This window comes from Cupressus sempervirens, chromosome 7 (genome assembly GCF_028749045.1).
Source record: "Cupressus sempervirens isolate cs-2001-9-10 chromosome 7, ASM2874904v1, whole genome shotgun sequence".
In the NCBI taxonomy this organism is placed as follows: Eukaryota; Viridiplantae; Streptophyta; class Pinopsida; order Cupressales; family Cupressaceae; genus Cupressus; species Cupressus sempervirens.
In genome coordinates, this window is record NC_143124.1 from 470436995 (window position 1) to 470457636 (window position 20642).

The window sequence follows — 20642 nt, forward strand, 5'->3', positions numbered from 1 at the left end:
TCCAATCACTTGCTTCTTGGGAGGCAATTCAGTTAGCTCCCATGTCTCATTTCTTTCTATAGCATCTATTTCCTCATCCATGGCTTTACACCATTTCTTCTCCTTAATAGCTTCTTCAAAATATATTGGATCACTATGAGAAAATAATGCAAAATTAACACTCTCATCATAATCTTCATACCTTTCATCTTGGTATATCTCCCTAAGACTCTTGGTCTTTCTTGGTAATAGGGAGAAGAGTGTGAGATCAGAATCTTCATTATTGTTGCATTGTCAACCAGCTCGGTCTTCACTATTACTCGTCACTGACACTCGATCATTCCTAGAGGAGCTTGGTAGTGACTGAACCTGCTTGCCTTTTCTTCTATTTGCTCCTTCTTCTTGCTATTCATCAGCATCTTCTTCCTTCATAATTGGCACTTTACTTGAAGTAATTGGTGACTCATCAATTGAACCATACCAAGACTAATTTTCAAGAAATTCCACATCTCTTGAAAGAGTCATCTTGTTGTTCAATGGGTCATACAATCTGTATGCTTTTGATTCTGAGTTGTACCCTGTGAAGATGCACTTCACACCTTTGTCATCCAATTTTTACCTTTTTTCTTTAGGCACATGTGCATATGCAATACATCCAAACACCCTTAGGTGTTGAACTGTCCATCTTCCTTGTGACCATGCTTCCATTGGAATTTTGTCTCAGACTGCCTTTGTAGGACACCTATTAATTAGGTAAATTGTTGTTGCCACAGCCTCTCCCCAAAATTCAGTTAGGAGACCATTCTCTTTCATCATGCTCCTTGCCATTTCGACAATGGTCCTATTCTTTCTTTCAACCACTCCATTCTGCTGTGGTGTATAGCTTACTGTGAGCTCTTTCTTTATGCCATGTTTCCTACAAAAATTTAAAAAAGAATTAGAGGTATACTCCCCTCCTCTATCTGATCTTAGGACCTTAATATAGTGTCCACATTCTCTTTCAGCCTAGGCTTTAAATTCTACAAATTTATCAAATGCTTCAGATTTATTCTTTAAGAAATACATCGATGTCCTACGACTGAAATCATCAATAAATGTCATGAAATAAGTACTCCCCCCAATGGAATTAACTTGCATAGGACTGACTAGGTCAGTGTGCACTAACTCTAATGGAAATCTAGCCCTCCTAGAATTTCCAGAATTAAAAGGAAGCCTATGTTACTTACCCAAAATACAAGCCTCACACTTGTCACATGAATTTTTTATACGTGGCAAACCTTCTACCATTCTTTTATTTGACAATAAATTTAAACCAGCATAGCCAAGATGACTATACCTGAGGTGCCATAGTCGTGAGGGGTCTTCAATCACACTCCTTAGAGCTGATTGTGTGGGAGGTGCAACACTAACTTGAGATGAGAAACATGTCTCTATCCTCAAGGGAAACATTCTGTTCTTTGTCATTTGAACTACTGCAAGTAGGTTCTTGCTCCCATCCTTTTCATGAATGACACACATGTCATTCTCCATCAGCACTTTGTATCCATTTTGAATGAGCTGACCAATGCTCATCAAATTGTGCTTCATATTAGGGAAAAATACACATTTTTTATTTCTCTTTTCTCACCTTTCTTGGTGCAGACCATAATAGATCCTTTGCCCACAACTGGTAGGGTTCCATTGTTACCCATTTTAATTTCAGATTTGAAACTCTTGTCAATGAATGAAAACAAGGTTTCATTGCCACTCATGTGGTTGCTACATCCACTGTCAAGGTATCAAACCTTAGGGATTCTTTCTTCACCAACATTACACATGATGAAGGCAACAACATTGGGTCCACTTCCCATGTTCACATCAACCACCTTTGCTTGTCCTGATTGATCATTCTGCTTCTTCCAACATTCATTTGCATAATGCCCATATTTATGATAGTAGTAGCATTCTAAATTACTCTTATTTGATTTGTAGTTTTTCTTACCTCCTCTTGAAGTATTTTGTGAGCTACTTGCTCCATCTGCTCTTCCTGAGCTTTCTGCTGTAGCATTTCTTTGTCCTCCATTTCCTCGGCCTCTACCTCTAGTGTTCCTCCCTGAGCCATTTCTTCCTCTCCCCCTTCTTGTTGGATTTGACTGAGCCTTGAATGCTTGCTCTTGGGAAGTAGAAGATGTAGATCTATTAATCCTATGCTCATGGGTTTGAAGAGAACCCATCAACTCATCCATTGTCAAAATAGTGAGGTCTTTTGCCTATTCTATGGTCATGACCAAATTGTCATATTTATGAGGTAAACTCCTCAATATCTTCTCCACTATCCTCTGCTCTTGATAGTCTTCTCCATTTGACTTCAGTTGATTAATTACATTGGAGGTCCTTGAACTGAAGTTTGCAACTGATTCATTTTCCTTCATCTGAATGTTCTCAAACTCCCTCCTCATATATTGTACAAACTTTATCAGTCCCCTTGAAGTTTGTCTCAAGGATATCCCAAGATTCCTTTGCATAATTTGCTGCTACAATCTTTGGAAATATTGTCTCTATCATTGTTGCTTCAATCAAACTTAATGCTTTTGCATCTTTCCTCGACTCTTTCAAATGAGTCTTCTGTGCATTTGTGAGGGCAGCATACTGAGTTGGATCAGTCACATCATTGAATCCCTTAACTACAAACTCCCACAAATCATTTGCAACCATAATGGTCTTCATCTTCTTTACCCATGTATCATAATTTTGCCCATTGAATGGTGGTGGTTGCTGCCATATATTTCCTGCATCTCCTACCATGATAAATATCCCAAGAAAAAAAATTTCCTAACTCACTGTGGATCTAGGGCCTCAAAGCTCTCATACCATGTGAGAAATATAAATTAAAAAATTTAAAACTCACAACCCTAACTCAAAAAAAAAACTTTGCTCAGCACTTAAATATTTGCCTGGCTCTTAAATATTTTCTCGGCACTTAAATATTTGCTCGGCACATTAAGGTGTTGAGTGCTAGTATTGCTCGACACTTGCTCGGCACTTGAAGGTGCCGAGTAAGCTTGGCACTCAAAGGAGAAATCTCAACACCAATGGATGCCGAGTGAGCTCGGCTTACAAAGGAAATGCTTGGCACAAGAAGAGCTCGACACACACAAATGCAATAGGTGCCTAGTGTTATATTTCAACTGAAATATTATAACTTAGAGAAATTCAACGTGAATTCTTTCACCATTAAAACCAGAAACTCAAAGCTTTAACCTTTCAAACAAACTTGTCAAATGTAATGAATAGAAGAGGAAGATAGATTCAAGTATGCCTGCTTACTTTCTATTCAATCTTTCATTAAACTATTACAAAATCTGGGAGCATTTGGCTTCAACCAGAAAACCCTAAAATAACCCTAAATTGGTAAAACTTCAAATAACTTTAATACTTCAAAAAACCTTTAAACCTGCAACTCTAATGACTACATACAAAGGTGCCTGGAGCAATCACTGCTTCAACAGGACAAAACCAAATAACAATAAACTCACAGAATGAACAGAGGAGTCACGTGCAACTGGAGACACTGAACATACTTCCTTCTGTCTCTGCAACAAGTGGATCTGCTGACCATTTTTTTCTTCTTCCTTTTCTTTGCTTTGCTGAACTGAAACTCTGAATAATCTGACTGAATGAATAAACATTCCTTTTTTTTCACATTCCATTTTCCCCCTCTTTTCAGAATTTGAAAACCTCACCTACTCGTATTAATTTTTCTGTCTGTTCTGGACATCAGGGGGGTAGGTGAACGCTTGCCTCAAGGGGCAAACATTAATGCTGCATTAAATTTTCCAACAAAAATGTGAAATTGGGCATTGAGGTTCATTTTCTTTATCAGAAATGAAAACAACCCGTAAGTTTCTTGCAGACCTCCTCGTCCAGTCATTTTGTATTCAGGTTGACTAGTGGGTAGTTACTGAGCCCAAATCTCTATAATATATCTCATCTCTACACTCCTAACATTGCATAAGTGTGAAAATGAAGAGGAAGGATCAATTAGCTTATGCAATCTTTTCTTTTTCCAGAGGAATGTAATTCTTTGGCACTGTCAGACACACTTTCCTTGGGCACCTCGCTAACGGAACATGAGAGCATAGTTTCAAGCAATGGCAGTTTTGAACTGGGATTCTTCAGCCCCAGTGGAATGAACAACTCCTATATTTCTATCCGGAATGTCCCAAGCAAGATAGTAGTTTGGGTGAGAAACATGACGGGTGTGTTGAGGTTGTCCACGGATGGTTTCCTTGGACTCTTTGATCAAAACAGTGTGCTCGTTTGGTCGACCAATGCGATGAAGGCAACGTCCAATTCTGTGATATCAGATTCTGGTAATTTCGTGCTATTGGGAGGTAGCAACAAATCAGAAATAGTTTGGCAGAGCTTCGAGCACCCGGGAAATACCTGGTTACCCAAGATGAAGTTTGGCATAGGCCAAAAGTTGGTTTCATGGAAAAATACTTTGGATCCGGCTCCTGGTATTTTCTCCCTTCAGATGGATCCATCTGGAAACAATCAATTTGTGCTACTCTCGAACAACACAACGGAGTGTTGGACATTCAAGTGGGACTTCGTGTTAATTATTGTTAGTTGGACAGCTGTTATTTCTGACCCGAAAATAGCAGCACTATTTATGGGTAGCTTGGACAGCTGTTCGTCCTTATCTATGAATAGCGGTTGTATTTATGGGTGGTTTGGACAGCTGTTTGTCCACTTGCCAAAAATTAGCAAATGGTTATTATTTACTAATTTTAGAGATTCCCTTTTGGACACCTTGCAACCAATTCTATTATTGGCTGTTGAGTTGTCTTAATCTTAGCCGTTGGTTTGATTTAATCTCGGTCGTTGGTTTACCAACGAGAGTAGTATAAAAAGGGGTCTAGGGGGCATTTGGAGAGTAAGGCAGGAAGCTTCTGGAGAAGCAGTTTGCAGTGTTAGCAAACAGTCTTGCAGTGTTAGCAAGGGCACAAGGAAGAAGCTTTTGTGAAGCAGTTTGTAGTGTTAGCAAACAGTCTTGCAGTGTTAGCAAGGGCGCAGTGTTAGCGCACGGATAGCAATGAGAAATATCAGCGAGAGAAATTAGGAGGTTGTCAAAGTTCTGCCAGTGTGAGGCAAGGAATTTTGTATCTCTTGATTTGCTGAAGTTTAATATAATTTCTCATATGTAGAACTGGTTTTCCCTTAGGGGTTTTTCCAGGGACAATTTGTCCGAAAATATTGTGTTGATTCTATTGCGCATTTCTTTTCGTATTTTAAGTGAAGTTGCAGTTGTGTTATTTTTCGATATTAGCTGGGAATTTGTTTTCAGCAGTTTAATAATTATTTATGATAGGAGATTAATAATCAGTGACTGCAATAGTTTGATTTTTCACATGGTATCAGAGCATTGTTAAGGGTAGAAGAGTTTTGCCCTAGGAAAGAAATTTTGATCTCTTTAGATTTATTATTGCTTTAAACCCTTGAGATGGCTTCAGCTGGTTTGAGAGATCAGGATAGATTGGATGGTGCCTCAAATTTTGGTGTCTGGAAGGCCAGAATTTCTTTATTGTTGGAAGAGAATGGTATCAAGGATTATGCTACCAGTGGTGTACCTGTACCAACGGATGCAACACAGCTTGCAGCATATAGGAAGGACGATGCCAAAGCGAGGAGGATTATCCTTGATGGTGTCAAGGATCATATTGTTCCACATATCTCGGAGCTAGATACAGCAAAGAAGATGTGGGATGCCATTCTAAATCTGTACTAGAATGCTACCACTAACAGGAAATTGATTCTCAGAGAGAAGCTAAAGAATACCCGGATGAATCAGGGAGAAGACGTCACAAGTTACCTCACCAGGCTCAGACTTGTCAAGGATGAGTTAGCAACTATTGGAGATAGCCCTAGTGATGATGAGCTAGTGAGAATAGCCCTAAATGGGTTTACTAAACAATGGAGTATCTTTGTTCAAGTTGTCAGTGGATGAGATACTTTACCAAGTTGGGATCGACTATGGACTGATTTCACTCAGGAGGAGTTTAGACTAAGTCTTGTCAATGGGGCCAACAAGAGTCAGAAAAATGAGGTGGAACAAGAGAACGTTGCCCTAGCGGGTAAAGGGAAAGCAAAGAAGGGATCTAGCAAAGGATCAAATTCACAAAGTGAAAAGAAGAAGAAGGACCTTTCTAAGGTCAAGTGCTTTGGATGTCACGAGTTTGGCCACTATGTCAGTGATTGCCCAGAGAGGAAAAAGGGTAAGAAGCAGGTGGCAGCTTCAGCAAGTGCAGAAGAACTCTCCAGCAGAATGGAAGATGAGTTTGCACTCATAGCTTGTATGGTTAGCTCAACCTCACAGTGTTTTTGGTATATAGATAGTGGGGCGTCATTTCATATGACAGGAGTTAGAGAGTACTTCTCCAGTTACAAGGAGGAGGACACCAACATCCAGATTTCTATGGGAAACTTGTCCAAACTCAACCCTGTTGGGAAAGGGACTGTTCAGTTTCAGAGGGAGAATGGAAAGATAATTCCTCTTCATGATGTGTTATATGTGTCGAGCTTAGGTATGAATTTGATTTCTGTATCTGTTCTTCAGGATAGGGGGTATAATGTACTCTTTAGAGGGACACATGTGTTGATTAAGCACAAGGATTGGAAATCACCCATAACTATTGGAGTTAGGAGTGGTCGCCTTTATAGATTGCAGTTTGATACTCCTACGACACTTATGAGCAACAATAAGCCTAGAGATCTTGGAGAGCTATGGCATAGGAGGATGGGCCATATTCATCATGGAGCACTTAGATTGCTTCGTGAGACCGTGACAGGTGTTCCGGAGGTGAGCACAGAGCATGACGATACATCTAAGGAGAAAGATGTAGATCCCACTTTATATAGACAGTTGATTGGTACGCTTATGTATTTGGTCAACACTAGACCAGATATAGCATTTGTAGTAAACTCTCTTAGTCAGTTCATGGTTGAACCAAAGAGAATGCATTGGATAGCGGCTAAGCATGTGCTACGTTACTTGTGTGGTACAGTCGAGTATGGGATCAGATATGTTCGAGGTGAAGGTATCAGGTTGATAGGCTATACTGACGCAGATTGGGCAGGAAGTACAACAGACAAAAGGAGCACTTCAGGGTGTTGTTTCAGCTTGGGATCAGGAGTTGTATCTTGGTTCAGCAGGAAGCAGAAGTCTGTGGCTCTAAGTTCAGCAGAAGCAGAATACATAGCAGCTAGCATGGCGACATGTGAAGCTATATGGCTTCGAAAGTTGTTAGTAGCCTTGTTTGGTCAGAAGGTTGAGACTACTGTGATACATTGTGACAATCAGAGTTGTATCAAGTTGTCTGAAAATCCAGTGTTTCATGATAGGTCTAAATATATAGATATCAGATATCACTTCATCAGAGATTGTGTACAAAGGGGAGTTGTTCGACTACAATACATACCTACAGATGAGCAGGTAGCAGACATTCTGACGAAGGCTTTGGGAAAGGCCAAATTTATCTTCTTCAGAGATAAGATGGGTGTCATGCAGAACAGCTTCCTCGCTAAGAGGGAGTGTTAATTATTGTTAGTTGGACAGCTGTTATTTCTGACCCGGAAATAGCAGCACTATTTATGGGTAGCTTGGACAGCTGTTCGTCCTTATCTATGAATAGCGGTTGTATTTATGGGTGGTTTGGACAGCTGTTTGTCCACTTGCCAAAATTAGTAAATGGTTATTATTTACTAATTTTAGAGATTCCCTTTTGGACACCTTGCAACCAATTCTATTATTGGCTGTTGAGTTGTCTTAATCTTAGTCGTTGGTTTGATTTAATCTCGGTCGTTGGTTTACCAACGAGAGTAGTATAAAAAGGGGTCTAGGGGGCATTTGGAGAGTAAGGCAGGAAGCTTCTGGAGAAGCAGTTTGCAGTGTTAGCAAACAGTCTTGCAGTGTTAGCAAGGGAGAAGCTTTCATGAAGCAGTTTGCAGTGTTAGCAAACAGTCTTGCAGTGTTAGCAAGGGCACAAGGAAGAAGCTTTTGTGAAGCAGTTTGCAGTGTTAGCAAACAGTCTTGCAGTGTTAGCAAGGGCGCAGTGTTAGCGCAGGGATAGCAGTGAGAAATATCAGCGGGAGAAATTAGGAGGTTGTCGGAGTTCTGCCAGTGTGAGGCAAGGAATTTTGTATCTCTTGATTTGCTGAAGTTTAATATAATTTCTCATTTGTAGAACTGGTTTTCCCTTAGGGGTTTTTCCAGGGACAATTTGTCTGAAAATATTGTGTTGATTCTATTGCGCATTTCTTTTCGTATTTTAAGTGAAGTTGCAGTTGTGTTATTTTTCGATATTAGCTGGGAATTTGTTTTCAGCAGTTTAATAATCATTTATGATAGGAGATTAATAATCAGTGACTGCAATAGTTTGATTTTTCACACTTCGATGGGAGTTCATCAAAGTCATCATTGTTCAGTAACGTCATATTCAATGTTGAAAATACAAGCTCTGGCTTGTATCTCACATATAGACCCGAACAATCTATCTTCTTAGGTTTCTCCCTAAGACCATACAGAGTCCTTGGAGTGGAATATTATTTCGACCAGGACAAGGTGGAGATGGATGAACCTTTTGCATGTGATGTGCATGGGCTGTGCGGGCCATATGGAATCTGCCAAAGTGGAGATGATCCCTGCATCTGCGCCAAAGGCTGGAGCCCCAGAGACCCTCGCACCTGGTCTTTGCGTGAGTGGCAGTCTAGCGGATGTGTTTTCGACATGAGCGCTATCAATTGCAATTCCTCAATCAACAGCACTGACAGTTTCATATATCCTGATCCTATCTGGGTTCCGGGTAAAGCTAATTATTCATACCTTGATCAAACAGCATGGGATGGTTGTGAAGCAGTTTGTCTCCGCAACTACTCCTGCATTGCATATTATTCCGACGTCTACGGTCCCTCCGATCAGTACTGTCAGATCTGGTCGAATAAAGGTAATTTATCAGACACTTTGGTCAGTCTGTACATGTTGGGCATTCATGTAGGGCCCGCTCCATCGCCCTCCGCCCACTACAAAGCGGCCACTATAGTTAATGTTCCACTACTTTCAGTGCTACTTGTCATTGCTTTAGTTTTCACAATTCTATCGTGGGGGAGGCGTCGGTCAAGATCGAGTACCCAAAGTTGTGCAGTTACGTCCGATGCATTAATGCTCAGAACGTTCAGTTACGAGGAGTTGGTGAAGGCTGCAACCAAGAATTTCAGATTCAAGTCGGGGGCCGGTGGATTTGGCTCAGTGTTCAAAGGAACTCTAACAAACGGTACGCTTGTAGACGTAAAGAAATTGGAGGCTTCGAAACAATGTGAAAATCAATTCCAGGCAGAAATCAACTCCGTGGGAATCATAAATCATAAGAATTTGGTGAAGCTTAAAGGGTTCTATGCACAAGGATCACGTAGATTACTGGTTTACGAATACATGCCCAACGACTCTGTAAATTCATTCCTTTTCACCAATAATTGCAAACGCCAAGTCCTATGTTGCCAAAAACGTGACGGGAGATCCCCGTTCCCCGTTCTGACAGACGAAACGGGTTTCTCGTCACGAAACCTGCGTTTCTCTCAATGATTTTTTTAAAAGATTTTTTTAGTTTTTTATTAAAAAGTGTAGTTTTAAATACATAGTTCAGCGCATTAAATTATATATTTCTGTTTTGAAAGTGAAGTTAAAAAAAATAAATAGTGAATTATTTATAAATATTAAATTTTAATTGTCATGCATCTGTATTAAAAGTTTAAGTTTAAATATTTTTTGAAGAATGAAATGGATTTTTTTTCTACATATCATTAAATGACCATGTCTTTTTAAAACAATCAATGTTAGAGATATATTTTATTTTTAGAGAATGCCTTTGTAATATTGCATGGTATATTGCTTATTTTTATAAAATATATTTAAAAGATTTATATATACACAAATATATATATATATATATATATATAGATACACACGCACACATTTTTTTTGTGCAACCTTTAGAAAACATCGTTTCTCGTCACGTTGCTGTTGCCGTCACGTTTCTGATAACTATGACGCCAACAAAAGACACTAGATTGGAGGACTCGTTTTGAGATCGCGTTGGGTACCGCAAGAGGATTACTTTACCTCCATGATGCTGGCGGTAGTAACTTTTGTCATTACTAGCAGACAGCCAGCCCACGTCCAGCCTAACTCTGCCGTCCAGCACCGTCCACATTAAATCACATAGCAGACACTCTGCCGTTCCAGCCAACCACGTTTTTAATATATGTAATATTATATTTAATGTAGTTTAACATGTGTAAAATATATTGTGTGTAGAGAGTTCTCATACCCTCTATAAATAGAGGTCTTATGTAATGCATTTGGGCAAGGCAGTAAGGCAATAAAATCAGTGTTATTTCTGTGTATTTGTCTTTCTCTTTGCCTTCAAATTGGTATCAGAGCATGAAGAGCTAGGCCTAGGAGCAAAAGAATTATGTGTTGATATATATAACTGCTGTAGCAGTGAATGAAGCTTCTAATGTTTTCTTGATTGCAGATCATTATCAGCTTCTAAAGTTGGAGACTAGTGGCTGCCAAGATTGAGAGAAGAGAAGATCCCAATTTAATGTTTGAAGAAGGTATGAGCTGATTTCTTGGAGTGAAGTCTAATGTTAAAAAAAAAATTGTTAAAAGGGGAAAATAAGCATTATAATGTTGTTTGTTTAAGCTATATGTCATTGGCTTAGACTTGTTTGGTGGATTTGCTTTGTAAAGCAAAGTTTAAAATTGTAAGGTGCAGTTGTAACTGTGTATTAATATGGCTTCAGGAAGTAGTATAGCTCAACCACAAATTCCAATATTTTCTGATAAAAATTATGAATTTTGGGCTATAAAAATGAAGACACTATTTTGTTCTCAAGGCATATGGGATCTTATTGAAAAGGGTTTTATTGAACCACAAGATGGGTCTACATTAACACAAGATGAAAAAGATAAATTACAAGATAACAGGAAAAAGGATGCTAAAGCATTGTTTCTAATTCAACAATCGTTAGATGAATCAATTTTTCCTAAGGTTTGTGCTGCTAAAAATTCTAAAATTGCATGGGATATTTTAGAAATAGCATATCAAGGGACATTAAAAGTTAAGATTGCTAAATTGCAAATTTTAAGGCGTGATTTTGAAAATTTGTGTATGAAAGATTCAGACTCAGTTGATCAATTTCTAAATCAAGTAATGAATGTGGTTAATCGAATTAGATCATATGGTGATGATTTGACAGATCAAAAAGTTGTTGAAAAGATACTTCGTTGTTTGCCTAAAAAATTTGATGCCATTGTTGTTGCCATTGAAGAATCTAAAGATTTGACAATACTATCTATTGATGAATTGATGGGTTCACTTTTATCTCATGAATCAAGAATGAACAGAAATAACAATTCTTCTTTGGAGAATGCATTTAGATCGCAGGTATCTTTTGGCAGAGGAAGAGGAAGATCAAACTACAGAGGAAGAGGAAGAGGTAGAAGCATAGATGGACGTGGAAGTCCAAATCAAGAAGAGAGAACAAATCAATCCATTCAGAGTTCTAATAGAGGACGTGGCAGAAGTTTATTCCAACACCCATCATCAAGGTTTGATAAATCTCGAATTCAATGTCATTATTGTAAGAGATTTGGTCATATTGCAAGTGAATGTAGAAAGAAACAAGAGGATATTGAAAAGAATGGGGCTATTTACTCAGATGTATCTGATAATAATTCAGGAAGTTTATTTATAACTTGTAATGTTGCTCAAGAAAGCTCTAGTGTTATATGGTTCCTAGATAGTGGATGTAGTAACCATATGACTGGAAATAAAGATTTGTTTGCTAGCTTGGATGATTCTGTAAAATCTGAAGTAAAGCTAGGAAATGATAGTAAAGTCTCTGTAATGGAAAAAGGTGTTATAAATGTCTTGACAAAAAATGGAGGAAAAAGATATATTCCTGATGTGTATTTTGTGCCTGGATTAAAACACAATCTCATGAGTGTTGGTCAACTAGAGCAAAAGGGTTACAAAGTTTCTTTTGATAATGATGTTTGCACAATCTTGGATATAAATCCTAGTGGCAGGTTAATTGCAAGGGTCAACATGACACAAAATCGAATGTTCCCCCTTCAGATTCATTGCATTCAAGGAGGAAAAGAAGTTAGTTTCAAGACAGTATACTCAGATCAGTCATGGCTATGGCATTTGAGGTATGGTCATCTTCATTTTGATGCTTTAAGCTTATTACAAGAGAAGAATATGGTGAAAGGATTGCCTCAAATATTGAAACCACCAAGTTCATGTGAAAGTTGTATTTTGGCAAAACAACATAGAGAAAGCTTCCTAGTAGGAGGTTCATATAGAGCAAGAACACCATTGGAATTAGTTCACACTGATATATGTGGACCTATGCAAACTCCATCTTTAGGAGGAAGTATATATTTCCTAACATTTATTGATGATTTTAGTAGGAAGATTTGGATATACTTTCTCAAACAAAAAAGTGAAGCTTTTGAAAAGTTCAAGGATTTCAAAAATTTGGTTGAAAAACAAAGTGGTCACTACATCAAGGTATTGCGATCTGATAGAGGTGGTGAATTCAGTTCTAATGATTTTCTAGAATTTTGTAGATTTCATGGAATTAAGAAGCCGTTTACCACAAGGTACACACCACAGCAAAATGGTGTAGCAGAAAGGAAGAATAGAACCATAATGGAAATGGCAAGGAGTATGTTGAAGGCCAAAAATCTATCCAATGAGTTTTGGGTAGAAGCAGTAGCATGTGCTGTATACATTTTGAACAGGAGTCCTACAAAGAGTGTTAAGAACACAATTCCACAAGAAGCATGGAATGGTAAGAAACATACAGTATCCCATTTTAGAGTTTTTGGCTGTGTTGCTTATTCATTAGTTCCATCTAAATTGAGAAAGAAATTGGATGATAAAAGTGAAAAATGCATCTTTATTGGCTATAGTGAAGAATCAAAGGCTTATAGATTGTATAATCTTGTTTCAAAGAAATTGATCATTAGCAGGGATGTTAAATTTGAAGAAGAAGATTCATGGCATGAAAATGATAACAAACAAGTCACAAGAGAAGCACCAATATTACAAAGTGATGATGAATTAAAGGAACAAGGGACTCAATCAACACCCAATACTCCACCAAGGAACTTTGTGCAAGGTGCCTCACCTCCAAGTTCAAATGTAAGTGATAAGTCTGATTCAAAATCCTCAACACCAGGTTACAAAGGTAAGAAGACAAGAAGCTTAAAAGAAATATATGATCAAGAAGAAGAGAATGTAGATATTTACTCAAATTTTGCTTTATTTTCTTGTGATCCATTGTATTTTGATGAAGCAATTAAAGAAGATAAATGGATCAAGGCAATGGATGAAGAAATTGACTCTATTGAAAGAAATAACACATGGGAATTAATGGATTTACCTAAAGGAAAAGAATGTATAGGAGTCAAATGGGTTTACAAAACTAAATTTGATGAAAAAGGTGAAATTGTTAAGCACAAGGCAACACTAGTTGCTAAAGGTTTTTCACAACAATATGGAGTTGATTATAATGAAACATTTGCTCCAGTTGCTAGACATGACACAGTTCAAACTATTTTAGCAATAGCAGCACAAAATGATTGGAAAGTGTATCAAATGGATGTAAAATCAGCTTTTTGAATGGTTTTCTTGATGAAGAGGTATATATTAAACAACCATCTAGTTATGAGGTTAGTGGGCATGAAAACAAGGTATATAAACTAAACAAGACACTTTATGGTTTGAAACAAGCTCCTAGGGCTTGGTATAAGAGGATTGATTCATACATGATAAGTAATCAATTCAATAGAAGTAACAATGAGCCCACGTTATATGTTAAGACTAATAAGGAAGGTCAGATTTTGATTGTATGCTTGTATGTTGATGACTTAATATTCACTAAAAATCTATCAGTAGACATGTTCAAGTCAGAAATGATGAAAGAATTTGAAATGACAGATTTGGGGTTGATGAGATATTTCTTAGGTATTGAAGTTATTCAATGTGATAAAGGTATCTTCATTTGTTAATCCAAGTATATAAAGGATGTTTTAAAGAGATTTAAAATGATGAATTGCAATCCAGTGTCAACTCTAGTTGCAACAGGAGCAAAACTTAGCAAGGAAGAAAAGGGCTCAAATGTGGATCCAACTATGTTTAAAAGACTTGTTGGAAGTTTAATGTATATGATAGCTACAAGGCCAGACATCATGTATAGTGTCAGTTTAATCTCAAGGTTCATGGAATCACCACAAAATTCTCATTGGCAAGTTGGAAAAAGGATATTGAGATATATTGCAGGAACAATAGGATATGGAATTCTATATTCCAAAACTAACAATTTTGGTTTGATTGGCTATACTGACAGTGATTTTGCAGGTAGCATTGATGAAAGGAAGAGCACTTCTGGATATATCTTTCACCTTGGATCAGGAGTTGTATCATGGGCATCAAAGAAGCAACCTATAGTGACAATCTCATCAGCTGAAGCAGAATATGTAGCTGCCACTTCCACAGCATGTCAAGCAGTATGGATGCGTCGAATTTTGTTCGATCTTCACCATCATCGGGAGGAACCAACACCAATTCTTTGTGATAATAAATCAGCAATAGCATTATCTAAAAATCATGTATTTCATAAGAGGAGAAAACATATTGATACAAGGTACCACTTCATCAGAGAATTGGTCAACAATGGAGAAATCTACCTTGAGTTCTACAAATCTGAAGATCAATTGGCAGATATATTCACTAAGTCATTACCAAAAAATAACTTTGAATATCTGCGAGAGAAGTTGGGTATTACTGATGCAAAATTTGTTAATGACAAAAATTAAGGGGGAGTGTTGGCGGTAGTAACTTTTGTCATTACTAGCAGACAGCCAGCCCACGTCCAGCCCAACTCTGCCGTCCAACACCGTCCACATTAAATCACATAGCAAACACTCTGCCGTTCCAGCCACCCACGTTTTTAATATATGTAATATTATATTTAATGTAGTTTAACATGTGTAAAATATATTGTGTGTAGAGAGTTCTCATACCCTCTATAAATAGAGGTCTTATGTAATGCATTTGGGCAAGGCAGTAAGGCAATAAAATCAGTGTTATTTCTGTGTATTTGTCTTTCTCTTTGCCTTCACATGAGCAATGCAGTGACCACATAATTCACAGCGACATAAAACCCAAAAACATTCTGTTAGATGAGAATTTTATTCCCAAATTGGGGGACTTCGGCTTAGCAAAGCTTATGGGCAGAGATTTCAGCAAAGTGCTGACGACTACGAGAGGAATGCGAGGATACTTGGCTCCAGAGTGGGTTTCTGGCCTTCCCATCACTTCCAAGGTTGATGTCTATAGTTATGGCATGACTCTCTTTGAAATTATTTCAGGTAGCAGAAATCTGGACTTCGCTGTGAAATAATCGAGTAGGTATTACCTTCCAGCCTGGGGTGAAGAGCAAATTTGTCAGAGGAACATGATAAACATTGAAGACAAAAGAATTGCAAGTGATGGGAATGTGGAAGAGGTGAGAAGAGCTGCTCTGGTGAGTTTGTTATGCATTCAAAATGAAGAGAATGTGAGGCCAAACATGGCACAGGTGGTGTTGATGCTTGAAGGTAAGACAAAGGCTCCCACCCCACAAATTTCAGCCATGATGGCTAACCGACGAGTAGACTGCGAGAACAGTGGCAGCGGTAGCAAAAGTGATTGTATTGTTTGAATTCTGGAGTGCTTGGTCAAGCTTAAACACAGTCCTTTAATGCTCTTTTCATTTCACGTGTGGGACAAAGATGGAGGATCTAAGTCAAAAGTCATTTAATTTTTAATGAAAAAGTCTGTTTTGTAGTCAAGATGAACGAGGTAAGTCAAGAGACATTTATTGAGACATTTATTTCATGATAGTCTACAAAATGTGTAGATACATATAAGGTGTTGAATTTGAAGAATTTAAATTAATTTTCTTTGTATACAAACAATGTAGTGAATATTATTATTTTATTTAGAAGAAATAAAATAATAATTTTATGGGGCCTTTCTTAAATCTTAATGTTAATTTATTGAGTATAATTTGAAATGTTGACTCAATTTTTTTACATATTTGAATCTATAAATATGCATTCTAATGTAAGGATCTGTTTCTTCATTTAGATTTTTAAAAATAGAATCAAAGTTTGATATTCATATCTTATATACTAACAATACATTAATAAATACATCAATACTATAGAATGTGAAAATCATATGTCTACAATCTAAGGTTGTGCTTAGTATATTGTTGATCATTTCCAATTTTTCTAAAGTGGTGAGCAAGGATTTTACATATTCATCATCCAATATGGGAATTTAAATATTTAAAATTGCATAAACTTCTAAATGTAAACTTAAAAAACTAGTGATGTAATGCTGTATTTTCTTTTCTATTTTTTTAATTTATATTTTATTATCTGTGTGTATGAAGGGCGGGGGGGAGCAATTTATATTTCTAAAATGAAGTGCTATTAAAAATCTTTTGATTACAACAACTTTGTACTCAAGAACATTATTAGATGTAATATTCAACTTTATCATCAATTGAAAACTGAAGTTAGATTGTGATATGAATTTTCAAATAGAAATAGAAAATTTTAATGTACATCAATTTTATAAGTTAGTGTTACACACTTTCAAATCTCTTGAAACCTCAATAAAGAGTAGATGAGAGTTTAATTGGTTTCAAGAAAACTTAAATGACATTCCTTACCCCATATATTTTGATCCTCAGTGAGTAGTGAGAAGTGTATGCCTCACATATTGGGATGTAATGTCCAATGGTCACACGCACATTCATTCACACACCCCACCCTACATCATCTCTTTGTATTGAAGAGCTATGTATAAATTACTAGATGTAATCTATGTATGTAGTGTATCATATATTTTGAATGATAAAATGATTCCCTACTTAAGAATGGATGTAGGCAGTTGTTGAGCTATTATAAAATTGTGTCCATGTTTCTTTTTCCTTTTTTATATTTTTTTCTTTTCTTATAATAAATTTACACTTAGTATCAAAGCTTGGTGAGATTGAGTATATATGGAAGAAAATGAAGTTAATTCTAACATTGAAAAATTTCTTGGCAATTTAGAAAAGAGATGTATAGTATGTGAAAGTTGAAAAGAAATGTCCTATACAAAGGCAGGATAGTTTGAAAAAAGAGAAAGACTCACTGAAAGAAATGAGCGATGTTGTGTGTATTTCTAACCCTAGTGAACATGCAACTATGACACATATTTAGAAGAAGAGTTGACCAAGTATGAGATGAGTTTTAGGCTTATTTTCTCCTTATAGAAGGCAAAGATAGTTTTTGCTTCTAAGAACAAAGGAGATTTAGAGAATGTGTTGTCAGACACAAAGTCAAAATTATTGTGGATTTTTCCTCCCAAGCTAAGGGGAATTCAATTTGCAAACAAGCAATCAAACATAAAGTTATGGTGGAGGCTGAAAGGAGAGGCATGTATATTGACCAAGAAGAGAGCTAATAGGCCCAATTTGTTGCTCATATTGGAGATGAGAAAGCACATAATTAGTTGATTTTGTCTTTTGAATAAGGAAGAGGTCAAAGAGAGTGAAGCATGGGATGTCACAAGTGATTCATAAGTGAAAGACCTTTGAATTAGTTTGATTCGCCTTCAAAATGTGGAAGATGATGAGCTTGACATTAAAATTTGAAGGATACGAAGAATTTAAGATTATGGCTAAGGAAGTTTTAATTATAGATTTTGAAAGAAAATTACAAAGAATACAAGTGATGATGACAATGCTCACAACTAACAAAACCTCTCTTGGATTTTGCCTTCAAACCTAGAAATTGAATATGACATTTTGCTAACATAGGACTACAAAACGAATTGTCTCCAACTTAATTCCAAATAGTGATAAATCATGGATTGATACCCATTGATATAACTGACTCAAAAGGAAGACACGGGAGTATGAAACCAAGGAACTCCCTTGTTCATGAATTGGGAAATTCAATTCCACCATGTTGTAATAAAATGCAATAAAAATTAAATACCATAATGTGTGGTAGTAACATTATTTTTGGTATCAACACAATGCCCTAATTGAAGAGTGGGAGATGGAGTTTTAGCCTTGTTGAATTACATACAAAGATTTAGTTATTGCAACTCAAACATTTGGAGAGAGGAAAACCTTAGGGTTTTGAGGTTTTGGCAAGGTTTACAATGTAATCATTCCTAGTAATAGACCTCATGTCACTATGAAAATTATCTTTTAAGAAACCAATGTAGGAGTGAAATACTTCATATCATATATTAGAGATCTTTGAGAGAACCTTGTTTAGGAATATTTTATTTTAGTGATGATTGCCATTGTCTTTTACTTCTTTATGTGAGATTTTTTTTATTAGGTATTACTATTAGAAAAATAGAACACCAATTTAAAAATAGAGAGACTAAACATGAAGCTTTTTTCAATATTAAGTAAAAATAGGTTTTGAAAGGATCCAAAACCTTGTACAAAGAAATCATAAATATATATCAATGAAGGATCTTAATACAACTGTGGATCACCACCCAATAAACTAGAGGGAGACAATATAGTTCCAAACAAGAGGGCTAAAAAAGTAACATAGAAAAAAACAAAAAACCATCAAGATTTACATTTTGGTCCAATCTTTCGAGAATGTAAAGACATATAAAATGAAGGTTTGGAGGATTTGACTTTTTTTCTTTTAATTGTTGTCCATCCATGCTCCACCTTATCAGCAACCATTTTCCAATCCAAAGATAAACTTGAAGAACTAGGCTAGATGATAAGAGTATCGATAGGGGGAAAGAAGTAGCGTCACTACTAACCCCCAAAACCCTTACAAAAGAAACATGGGCCTCAATGCCCACAACAATAGGAAAAAAGATAGTTGAATCAACACCAACAATGATGTTTTGGACAAAGTCAACAAAAAATGAAGGGACAACTTTAACATTATGAACCAAAGTTGCCTTAGAGACAACATTTGTATCATCAAAGACAACAACAATATCATCTACCAAAGAAAGATCATTCTAAGATGAACTATCCACCCCATCCTTCGGTAAGTGCACCAAGATGGTGCACAAAAAGTGGACACCCCCAAAAAAGAAAAGAAAAAATTTCAATAACCTGATCAAGTTTTTGAAAATTTGATTGGGTTTTTTGAAAAGTGAAATGTCGGATAGGCTTGGTATCCAAGCCTGGCCATTATACTTTACAATACCTGATCATGTTTTGAAACTATCTATTTTTATTGTTGTCCATGTTTGAGGGCATTTTTATACCCTCAAACAACAACAACACCGTGAATTGCAAAGGAGACAAACAAAACCTGACTGGGTCTACCATAAAAAATAATTTCTAATTGCATCTCCATCCATGGTGCCCCACAAACAAGGTAAGTCTTCATTTTATTTGTCATTTATGTATTTTTTTATCAAATTTTATAATTTTGTTTTGTAATTTATAAGTTTTGTAATTATTTTTAATATAGATGCATCAAGGAATCCAATAAAATGAAGGAGAGAAGAAAGACCACCTCCTACACAATCAAACTCTCCACCCTCATGATATAACCACAAAACACTTCCCCCCATTATGACACAACCACAAAACCCTCCACCCGTAGTGACACAACCACAAAACCCTCCATTCAATGTTCTCATTCAACAACCACCACCTCCTATAAACCCTCTACACATATAATTACATTATTTAACTAATACACAAGAGGACCTCATAAAATACCTTTCAAAAAATAGTGCTAACATTGCCCAAATGATCAATAGGTTGCGGCCATCTACACTTGATCACCACTCAACGCTAGTGAATACACTTGAGCAAATAACCCAAAATGAAAATGATGTGTTTAGGGAGGTTGTGAAATGGAGTACATGGAGGGATAGGTGTCATGTATCTTATGCCAATGGGTTATCATATCAGCAAGTGAAATATAATGGCATAAATAAAGGTACCATATGTTCTCTTTTCACTGATCCTATATCTAGTAATTCCCTATTACACACAACCAAAAATTTTCCTATTCATTCGTACACTCATGCTAGGATAAGATCATGTTTTTGGAATAAGTGGTATATGGTATTTGACCTACCACCATGTAATAATTATGATGTACCTCTATATTTTTTGAGAAAGGTATATTATGAGCTCATCCTTGGAGTGAATCCAAATTATTTTAACATCTATCAGTTCTAGGGTAGACAGAGAGGCTTTGCGTAAGATGGACTTGGGGCTCATAGGACGGTACCACAACATGAGAGGAGACATACAACACATAAAACCATGCCTCATGTTGTGCTCCCATCAATTGTAAAGGAGTCTATTGATTTATAGACTCTTCATGTGGTTGCATCATTGATAGATGTTATTATTTAGCATGGCTTATAGTTAGGTATATTTCCTTCACCTATGGAACCCTAACCATCATAAGATGCACCTTTAGGGTCATCAAAGAATGCAACAACTCGATCATCATCACCTATGGCACCTTGGTCATCATAGCCTATGATAGCTCC

General features: G+C 36.7%; 2 protein-coding genes across 2 annotated transcripts; both read left to right on the forward strand.

The window, feature by feature from the left end:
* The first annotated feature begins 4210 nt into the window (after window positions 1-4210).
* Window positions 4211-9598, forward strand: LOC149547579 (G-type lectin S-receptor-like serine/threonine-protein kinase At2g19130). Its single transcript, XM_089794150.1, has 2 exons — window positions 4211-4478; window positions 8523-9598. The coding sequence occupies exons 1-2, from the start codon at window positions 4211-4213 to the stop codon at window positions 9596-9598; spliced, it is 1344 nt and encodes a 447-aa protein (XP_089650276.1).
* A 5723-nt stretch (window positions 9599-15321) lies between these two features.
* Window positions 15322-15795, forward strand: LOC149547580 (G-type lectin S-receptor-like serine/threonine-protein kinase SD2-2). The gene is made up of 2 exons (XM_089794151.1): window positions 15322-15386; window positions 15504-15795. The coding sequence occupies exons 1-2, from the start codon at window positions 15322-15324 to the stop codon at window positions 15793-15795; spliced, it is 357 nt and encodes a 118-aa protein (XP_089650277.1).
* The last annotated feature ends 4847 nt before the right edge of the window (window positions 15796-20642 follow it).

Bases quoted from the DNA above. Each gene is read 5' to 3' on its own strand.
- LOC149547579 (XM_089794150.1), top strand. From the start codon at position 4,211: ATGACGGGTGTGTTGAGGTTGTCCACGGATGGTTTCCTTGGACTCTTT. The intron at 4,479-8,522 runs GTATTTTCTCCC...CTATCTTCTTAG, and splicing joins TACTTTGGATCCGGCTCCTG to GTTTCTCCCTAAGACCATAC.
- LOC149547580 (XM_089794151.1), top strand. From the start codon at position 15,322: ATGGGCAGAGATTTCAGCAAAGTGCTGACGACTACGAGAGGAATGCGA. The intron at 15,387-15,503 runs GTGGGTTTCTGG...ATAATCGAGTAG, and splicing joins CGAGGATACTTGGCTCCAGA to GTATTACCTTCCAGCCTGGG.